Genomic DNA, 10,436 nt, shown 5'->3' with positions numbered 1-10,436 from the left:
GCTTTCTTTGTAATCATGAAGCTAAACAATTTTTATTTGTATTTCTTTGATGAATGCCTAGTTTTCCTTATGATTTGTAAGATGTCCTTATGTGCCAAGGATATTAGCCCTGGGCCTGGATAATGCATAGAAAAGAATTCTTCCCGGTTTGGACGGTCCTTACATTTTAGTGACTGATGCAAAGAGGGGAAAGACCTCACGTTCTAAGGGCCGCAGCTCATACCCAGCCATGTGCTTGTTTTCGCCTGTAGACCTCCAGTGGAAGTCTGGGCACATGGCCGAGAGCCTCACCAACATGCCTCGGCACTCACTCTACATCATCATCGGTGCCCTCTGCGTTGCCTTCATCCTGATGCTGATCATCCTGATCGTGGGGATTTGCCGCATCAGTCGCATCGAGTACCAGGGCTCTTCCCGGCCCGCCTATGAGGAGTTCTACAACTGCCGCAGCATCGACAGCGAGTTCAGCAATGCCATCGCGTCCATCCGGCATGCCAGGTAGGCTGCTGCGGGGCAGCAGAGGGAGGGAGACCCTGCTTTCACGCGTGCATTCTTGGTACCAGGGTTATACTATAAACAGGGCTTTGCATCCACAAAGAGAGGATTGTAAGGAATGAAACTTAGGTCCAACATAGTTTTGGGGAACGGGTCATTAGGTCACTTTGTAAGCAGATCCCTTTTAATTTGCTGCTAGTTTGTCGTTACATTTTGTTTACAGTGAGTACGTTCATTTATTTAGTTTGTGTTGATCTGTGACTATAAATATCTGATTCTTAATCACTGTGTATTGAAACTTTTTTGATGATTCCTTTTTGGAATATCTTCAGCTATGTTGCTCTTCAGTCAACATGGATATAAATGATTCCATTTGACTTAAGGGCTTACTCAAAGAATGATAAACACCTATTATTCTATTTTTAGAGTTCATATGAGATAAAACAGTGTCCTTTTCTGGAGGAGGACTCCTGCAGGGACAAGGAATTAGCACAGTGTCATAGAAAGAGGGTAATTTCGGATGCCTGAGGCACGGTATTGAATCTTAACTACTCCATTACCTGACTCTATATTTTACACAGATCATTTAAACCTCCACAAATACAGTTCTCTCAACCTTAGAAAGGGATAACTCTACCTCCTTATGTGACAGTCATGTTAAATTACAAATATTAAAGGATTGTACAAGTGTAAACAGATAACTCCATATTTGCTACCCTGCATCTATTATGTAACACTAAAAAATCAGCTAATATAACATTTTACTGACTTTTGCAAGGAGTATGCATTCCTAAAGTAATAGTAGTACTGAATGCTGAAGTAAGCTGTCTTTTCTTTTAATGGATGGAACAGTCCAAAGCACACAATTGACGTCAGTGTACTGTAATAAAAAGTGAGCTGAGCTTGGTGTCTTAAGATTGGGACTTAAGGGAACCATTAGCTGTATGGTCTTTGCTGGAATGTCATGTACCACTATTAGTCAAGACGCATGAAGATCTAAATTCTGCCTGAATGGCATAGAAACTAAGAGTTTCCAAAAGTGTGCTTTCTCCACAAAAAGCCCCCAAATCTAAGTCTCAGATCTTATAGCCATCTTGTCATTCCAACTGAAGCAAAACTCAGAACCCAACTTCCAGGGGGAGGAACCAGGGAAAAGAGAACTTGAGAGATGCGGAGCATCTGCCCCAATGCTAGGTGTGAGCTGCACCCAGCCTTACGTATGTGCCCACGAGGGTGAAAAGAGCATTCAGATCTCCTCCAACTCAGGCCCCACATAGCTTCTAATCTGGGCTCTTTCCTTTCAGAGTCAGCTCAGCTTCCAGGAAGCCCTGATACCAACCCCTGCAAGCCCCACCTTAATTGTTTATTTGACTCTTTTCTCCACTACCCTGTAAATAAAGAGCAATGGCATTTATTTCTGTGTTTCCAAAAAGTCCTGACACATAGTAGACCTCACTAAAATTTGAGATCTGAAATGAATGGATGGTCTCAGTTAGGGGTTGGAATAGGATGTCTGACCTGCCAGAGAGGTAGGTTTGTCCCAGGACACCAGCTCAGTAAGAGGCTCCAGCGTGGAGGAGTATTTGCAGTATCCTGAGATCACTGGACTGGCGGTGGAGAAGGTAAAAAGGAACAGAGAATTGACAAGTTCCTTTGGTGCTGAAGAGTCTTCTCTCTCTTCTCCATTCTTGGAGGGGCTTAGTTGATCAGGAGGGAACTGAATCCGTGGCTTTATATTTCCACGTATTGGGAGACCCAAGAAATCAGATTTTTTCCACCCCCCAAGCATCTGTGGCTAAGATCCTTCAAGGCTCAAGAGGAAGACTATTTTATTTCAGCCCTGGAATAGTTTAAGATAGGTTCTTCTGAACCTCCTGCTCGTACAGCCCACCAAGAAGATATTTAACTGAATACTCCTGGAAGGAAAGAATAAACTTGGAAGCATTTACAAACCTCGTTCTTATTTGGTCATTTCCATCAAAAATATTTACCGCAGAATTCCAAGTTCCTACATGCACCAGTGACTGTAGATAAAATTATTGACATTAAAGCAATACTTTCCCAATTATCTGGGATTTAGGAAAACTTCTCTTCTGAACATTTATTTAGCTACAACCTGTGGTTTCTGCAGCTTGGCTGTGTAGAGGCCGTGGCTTGGTCTCTGGCTGCTTGGCCTTCTCTGCTCCCTTTTCCTGGAAACTCTTGAAAGGCATTGGCAAAAATTCAGACCTTTTGATGTTGCCCTCTCCCTAGATTTCAGCAGCTAATGTCCATCTCACGGGTTGTCTCCCTGACAGTTGCCTGGACTTTGGATTGGAATGACTGCAGCCCAGCGGCCATGCATTAAGTGGGTCACCTGTGACATAAGGCAGTAACTGAGGAAATGTCTCGTGCTTTTGATGTCAGCAATCAGTTGGTGCTGGTGCTAGTTGAGAAGGAATCTTCTGTCTCTCCCTCTTGTCCCAAGAGTCATCTATTCCAAAGCTGCTTTGCTTACACTCAGGCAGGAGACAGTTTGTAACTGACCAGTGGGAGCAAAGCCACCGCTCTTCACGTTCTGATGTGGAGGTCACATCTCGGTTGTGGATTGCTTGCTCCTCTCCCAGCCAGAAGTTTTCTGATCACAGAAAACAGAAAAAGGAGAGCTGTGAAAAGGCATGTTTGTTTTTTCCCAAATAGCTCAAAACCTTTGAATTTTGGTCTTTATCGAGATTAGATGCATTACTGTTTTAGCTGTTGACTTTCAGGGGACTATGAACTAGAAGAATGTACACTCTTTGATCTGCCTTAAAACTCATTGTAGTATCTTTTGTTTTGTTAGAGAAATATGAGCACACAAGTCTTGTCAGCAAATCTGATGTCTGAGATGTTAGCACTGTCAATATTACTGGCGCTACGACTTCTATTTGTGCCTCTAAGATGGCAAACATTTACTGAGAACTTCTCATGGGCCAGATACTATGCTAAATCATTCACAAGTAACTCATTTGCAAGAATCTCCCAAGAATCCTGGGCACAAGGATTAGTTAGCTCCTCACGATAGGCGAAAAGAATTTGGGCTTAGCAAGATAATGCAATGTTCACAAGGGTCACAGAGTTTGTACATGAGAAATCCAGGATCGAAGCAGGTTTGCTGATTCCAAGGTGGTGCCTTTAAATGCTGCAGTACACAGGCTCTCATCAGGAATAAGTAAAGTGAGAGCCACGATTTATGGGTTCCTCACGTGCACGAAGGCTGCAGTAAAGTGGTCAGAACCCAGGCTCGGAAGCCAGATATGCAAGGGGTGCGGTCTCAGTCCCTATTTCCTCATCTGTAAAACAGGACAAATGATATGTACTCACCTCACAATGTTGTTATGACAACGAGATGAGATGAGCCATCAGTGAGAATGAGACCACAGAATGAGAAGTTGAATGTGTGCTCAGAACTGTGCCTGATGCTTGACCCTTCAGGGGCTGCAGGAGGAGCTGGGGATAGAGCCACCGAATCAGGGCCCTTGACCTGCTTTTCCAGGAGGGGAGGATGTGTGTCAATTCATCCTCATTTTAAAAAAGTCTAACTCCCTCAGAGATCCTCAGCAGACATTTCATAAGTGTCATGGTCTATGGTCATGTTGTGGGACATGAGTCACCCCGGGTGGGAACAAGAGTGCTCTACCCAGCCAGCCCCACTTAGCATAGAAGAAACATTTTCTTGTGTTACTTTTTTAAACCTTATTTTTTAACCTGACAAGAATGATTTCTGAGTAAAACATCACAGAGAATATTAAGTGAAAAAATCATTCAGAAAACAGTATGGAGTGTATTTTCTCAGTTTTATTAAAATATGTAATAAATATTATATATGACACCTTCAGAGATGCTTCATGCATATTTGTCAAATAAATTGAAAGGATGTGGGGTTGAGGAATGGGCAGACTAAAGAATAATGCACAAAACATGGTCACCTGGTCCTTTGGAAGGAGGGACTAAGGGTAATTCTCAAGGTTTTCATCAGAGACCTGTAAAATGTTTCACACTTTGTGGGCTGTAGGGTCTTTGTCATGACTACTCAACTCAGCGTTTGCAGTGCAAGAGCAGCCAGAGACCATATGAATGGGCTTAATGGGGTTCCAATAAAACTTTATTTAAAAAACAGGCAACAGGCTGGAATTGGCCCACAGCCCATAGTTGGCTAAACCTTAGTCTACATTATAATTTTCTCTAGCTTCCAAATTTATTTTATTTTTCCCAGTTAAAACGTACCTTTATAATAAGGAAAATAGTGTTATTTAATAAAAGAACAGTTACAAAAAAAGTCTTGCAGTAAAATAGGCAACTTCTTATATAGGTTTAGTGTCTGAGAGTTTAAAATAGATTTCTACAGGTGTCATCTTGTTTATTTCTTAACATCCATCCAATTCTCAGAAACAAAGAAAATATGAAAAGCTATGAGCATTTTAAATGTAAATATAAATGCACATTCACTTATCACCAAACGTGAATTTGCCACTGTGAGAGGTGCAGGAGATTCAAGCAAAGTCTTACTTCATTTTACTGGTATTTAAAGACTATGATCTTTCTTCCTTTTTTTTTTTTTCCTTTTTGTCTTTTTTCGTGACCGGCAACGGATCGCAACCCTCAGTGTCGCGCCCGTACCGGACCGGGACCGGCAATGGGACCGCAACCCTCGGTGTTGCGCCCGCACCTCGCTCAGCCAGTGAGCGGCTGGTCTATATGTGGGATCCGAACCCTCGGCGGGAGCGCCGCTGCACTCCCAAGCGGCGCACTGTAGCAGTGCGCCACCGGGCCGGCCCATAAAGACTATGATCTTTCTAGGAAGTAAACCATTTTAGCTTCCATATGGTAGATACTGCACTAAGAGTGGAGACCTCTGAAGCTCGCCTAAGGAATCTGGACAGCGGCTATAGTGGAAGTGCAGGGATTCCAGCTCCAAGCCTGCCCACTCCCTTTTCTAGTGCTGGGGGTGTTAGTCTTCCTTGAATCAGGCTACCTTTGTAAGCAGCATTGTACCTGATGATCCATACTGGTGTGGAGTTAATCCCAGTAGCACTATGCTGCACTGTGCTAACAGAGTTAACCAGTCTGGAATCAAAGCCATGCTCCTTGTTCTCTGGTCTGCTTTGAACTCACACGTGTGAACACGTGGCTTGGCCTGGAGTGGTTTCAGCCTTGCCTTGTCGTGCTCAGTAGACCTGCGATACCCATCCTCCAGCCTGCCTTGTCAATTCTCAGCTTCATGGCAACAGCTTAAGTTCATAGCCTGTTGAACTACAGCTTGTTAATGGATTGAATAAAATGGAGGCATTTAACTTTCTAGATTTTGAGGAAACAGATTTATTTTCAAACTGTGAAATCATATAAAAAAGAAAATGGGTATTTTTAAAGATATATTCAACCTATTAAGTTGCATGGATTTTTCCTCTTAGCCAACCAATTGATTCACTAATCAATTAATTAATAGGATTTGTTGGCCCTCATGTCCAAGTTCCCACAGAAAACCAACCCATGGCTACTGTTAGGATAGGAAGAGCTTTTCACTGGGTTGATGGATTTTTTTGTTAAATTATTATTAGTAGTAGTAGTATATTATTACCAAAGTATCTGGCTATTTTATGAGAAACAAATTGTCAAAATATTTGCACCTTATAGTAGCCTCTGAAATTTTCAGACTTGGGAGAAAGTGTAAGATAAAATGGGTTTTTATACCATTGATACTTGTCCTAGCTCAGATTATGCAGGTCTTACTCAATTTAGATAAACAGACTGCCTGCTGGTGTCTGATCCACATCCGTGCAAGCTCAGTCCTGGACAGTCAGTGAGGCTTCACATTTTAGAAACAATTGAATTCTTTTAAAATACTGCGGTAATGGCTGTGGGTTTCTTGGGGGCACAGTGCCTTAACTCTTTAACACTGCATTTTTCTTGGTGCCCATCTGGCGTGGTTTATGTGCTCTTGAAGGCCAGAAAATCTTGGGTGAATTGGAGTATAACATTGATGACTGTTTAAAAATAAAAGATCATATGAAGAAGGCACTCTTTTATTTCCCACTTGATTCTACTTCCCATCTCCATACATGAGAAGACAGACCTTCAAAAGATATTAAAGGAAGAAAAGGAAAAGAGGAGAGATGGGACAGGAGTAAGCAAACAAACAAACAAACAAACAAATAAATAAATATGCTCCTTTAATTTCTAGGAGCCCCATCCTAGTAAACTTTTTAAAATTTAAGGTTCTTTTAAAATTCCTCCTTAATGAGTCCCACTGGACTTGAAATAGTTAAAAAATGTTAGGAGAGATGGTGGAAGATTTTTAAATCATGTTGCACTCCAGGGGCTTAGGGAAGGTGAGGTTTTGAATGGGAAGCGACCACCCAGAAGGTGCATTGGCTTTATTTTAATAATTGCCATATTAAGACTGGTATGGCAGGAAGTATTGAAATTGGATTTTGACTCATTTGGCTTCTGGGTGTCGGTCCTTCTGCCTAGGGGATTTTGGTATACACAGATCTGTGAGAACGGTGGCTTCGTGCTCAGAAAAGAACAATGGCTCGTGGGGGGGTGGTGGGCTTGAATAGGTGGGTGAGATCCAATGGTGGCTGCCAGCATGGTTTGTGAACAAACACCTCCGTTTTTGAAGTCCTTTCCTTCCTCTGTGCTTCTTGCGTTGGGATCTCAGATGACCTTGAAGTACCCCCTGCAGTCCCCCAGGAGAGGCTGTCTGTCCACAGCCGGGAAGACTGCCCTGCCCGTCTGTATTCCAGGCACTAGAGTGGATTGAAAATAAACTTGCCTCTCCAAATATTTATGGGTCTCAGAGGAAAAAGAAAAATCAATACACGTTTTCTTTAAACCTCTTGTAGAGCTGTCATGCCTGACTGCTTTGCCAAGATTTAACTAGAAGCTTCAGCATTAATTTGGGGCCTATGTTTTGTGAAATCCACTTTTTGCCTCCTGCAACGAAGACTAACGTTTATACACATCAGTGTCAACATTAAGATGTCTTAAATTTCTGTACTTGCTAGAGAATGTATTTTTTAGAGTATTTTCAAAGTTCCATTTGATTCTTGAATATAAGTTATTCTCACCCCTTGCCTTCAATAGGACTTGAGATCCAATATTTATCTAACCACATTTCAATCTTTCTGTGATTTCAGGTTTGGAAAGAAATCCCGGCCTGCAATGTATGATGTGAGCCCTATCGCCTATGAAGATTACAGTCCTGATGACAAACCCTTGGTCACTCTGATTAAAACAAAAGATTTGTAATCTTTTTTTGGATTATTTTTCAAAAAGATGGGATACTACACTCATTTAAATATTTTTAAGAAAATAAAAAGCTTAAGAAATTTAACACTTTAGCTGCTCAAGAGTTTTCAGTAGAATATTTAAGAACTAATTTTCTGCAGCTTTTAGTTTCAAAAAAATATTTTAAAAACAGAATTTGTGAAATTCATAGACTACGTTTTAATGTACTTTCAGCTTTCTAAATTGTATGCCTCAACTAATGTGTGCTCTTTTCATGGTAGTCGCTGTCAAGAAATCCAAATTAATTTCTGTGGTTGTTACAGAATAAGTCTATTCAAGAAGTTTCTATTTGACACGTGAGTGCTGGCTTTCTGAGTAGAGTTAGGAGAAACTTGTAGCGTATGATGCATAATACAGTATACCCGAAGTCTGAAATGTTTGTTTTGTGAAAAAGAAACTAGTTAAATTTATTATTCCTAACCCGAATGAAATTAGCCTTTGCCTTATTCTGTGCATGGTAATTTATCTCTGCAGTGTTGTCACACTTTGCAGAAACATTCTTTCGAGTTTGTTTTTTGTCAGTTTCGTAACAGCTGTCGAACTAGGTCTGGAAAACATCCATGTTGAAAGGGCCTAGCGAGACAAATTATGATACATTTGAATCTATATTTTTCTTTAAAACGTCAAGGTTTTTATATTGTGAGTAAATTAAAATTACATTTGCATTGTTTGTTGCTAAGAGGTAGTAGAAGTAGGAGGCGTACTGGTTCCTTCAGTAGTGAGTATTTCCCGTAGTGCATCTTTATTTATCTCCAGGACTCTTTTGTGGCTGTATTTGATTGATACGTGCTTCTTCTGATTCTTGCTAATTTCAGAGAATACTGAATAAATGTTACCAAGGCAAGGATGGACTTGTCTCTTTTGTTCTTTTTAAGTTATATAAAACATTTTGAATTTGATATTAATTGTCGAACAAACATTCCTGCTTTTTTGGGACATTTTAAATATCCAGAGGAGTACATCTCTGTGGCTGCCGGAGCTGTTCCCTGCACCTTCTGGGAGACTTTCTGACCTTCTGATTGTCACTGAACCCACCCTAGGTGCTTGTCAACATGAAGGGTGGGAAGAAAATAAGACGAATTCTCATCTGAGGTTTTGCATTCGAATTTGCCAGTGAAAGGCAGCACAGGACATTGAGGTACACTGAAATCCGAAGATGCTTTTCAGCATCATGTGCAGGCACCTGTGGTCTCTAGAAACCTCTTATACACGACTGTCCCGTGGAGGTCAAATAAATTGCCTTAGGAAACAGTTCCCTGGTCCTTAGAAACTTAAAGGCGGTTTAGAACCACTCTGTATGCCATTTCATTTTGTATCCAAAGTCGCAGAGTCATTTAAAAAAATGCATTTTTAAATTCACATGGGAACGTTTGGTAAGGCCAAGAGAAGCCCTAAAACCAGGTGCAAGTGAGTGTTTTAAGCAAAAAGAATTATTTAAGATGCTTTTTCTTCCCTCTCTACCCTCAAAACATCTGTCCCTAATCCTATAAGTGACATAGCAATACTCCCACACTCTGATTATTAAATGATACAGTGCAATATGTTAATATTTTTAGTTTGTTTAGTTGTTTGGAAGTGAAGTAGGAATAAAATATTAACTCGGTTGGTTAAGCATCTATGGGCAGCAGAGAAGACCCTGCTGGTCGTATGGCTCACAGACACCTCGATCCACAGGCGAGGGCCTAGCAATGGCATGAGCTGAGCTCCACTTTACTGTTGAGTCCCCTGCACACCCCAGGACAATGTCCACGCTGCTGGCTCTCCTTTCGTTTGGAAGCTGCTTCAATCACACCCTCGTAGATCCTCACAGTCTCCCAAATTCTTACATTCATTATATGTGATTCCCCTTAAAAGACTTGTTTGAAAAACTAGACAGTCTTTTATCAATCACAATTTGTCTTTTTAAAGCAAATTAATGGAACCTACTTGTTCAGACTTTGGGCAGAGCCTTCCAAGAGTCTGAGAGCGGACACTGAACACGTTTAATGACATTCGTTTGAAAAACTAGACAGTCTTTTATCAATCACAATTTGTCTTTTTAAAGCAAATTAATGGAGCCTACTTGTTCAGACTTTGGGCAGAGCCTTCCAAGAGTCTGAGAGCGGACACTGAACACGTTTAATGACATTTGCTTCTCCTGGAGCCCCTGTTCTGTGTCAGGCAGGAGGTGAGCAACAAGACACACACACAAGCATCCTGGCTCCTGAGTCTGCAGCTTGTTTTGAACAGACCTTCATCTAATATACAAACAAATATAGAATTACACTTGAAAGAGCATGGTGAAGGGAAGGGAAACTCTGCTGTTCGGCAGCTTATTGGTAGCAGAGCGGATTAGAATCTTGCTTCAATTGTTTACTCGCTAATGACTTTGGGCAAGTAACTCTCTGGACCTGAGCACAAATTGCATTTAGTGCAATTAAGATGGGGGAAGGTGAGAATGACCCTGGGACGTCACCAAATGTCCTCTTTCTCTACATGTAGATAAAGGACAGAGCAGAGGGGGTGGGAAAGGTGGACAGCACTAGACCAGGAGTTTATACACCTCGATTCTTATCTTAGCTCTTTCTCTAACAAACTGAGATAACCTGGGTGAGTTATTTCACTTTTCTGGGCCTGTGCTTTGTCATTTTTAA

At 41.3% G+C, this 10,436-nt stretch overlaps 1 protein-coding gene across 1 annotated transcript in view; it reads left to right on the top strand.

The window, feature by feature from the left end:
• The window catches only part of DNER (delta/notch-like EGF repeat containing), a 69,584-nt gene extending 60,934 nt beyond the window's left edge, over window positions 1-8,650 (top strand). The window contains exon 6 of the mRNA XM_008576250.1: window positions 7,653-8,650. Within this exon, the coding sequence (XP_008574472.1) occupies window positions 7,653-7,764 (112 nt within the window). The 3' untranslated portion in view covers window positions 7,765-8,650. The remainder of the gene's footprint in view (window positions 1-7,652) is intronic.
• Window positions 8,651-10,436: the final 1,786 nt, after the last annotated feature.

This window comes from Galeopterus variegatus, unplaced genomic scaffold (genome assembly GCF_000696425.1).
Source record: "Galeopterus variegatus unplaced genomic scaffold, G_variegatus-3.0.2 Scaffold1316, whole genome shotgun sequence".
In the NCBI taxonomy this organism is placed as follows: Eukaryota; Metazoa; Chordata; class Mammalia; order Dermoptera; family Cynocephalidae; genus Galeopterus; species Galeopterus variegatus.
This window is presented reverse-complemented; position numbering and strand designations above follow the sequence as displayed.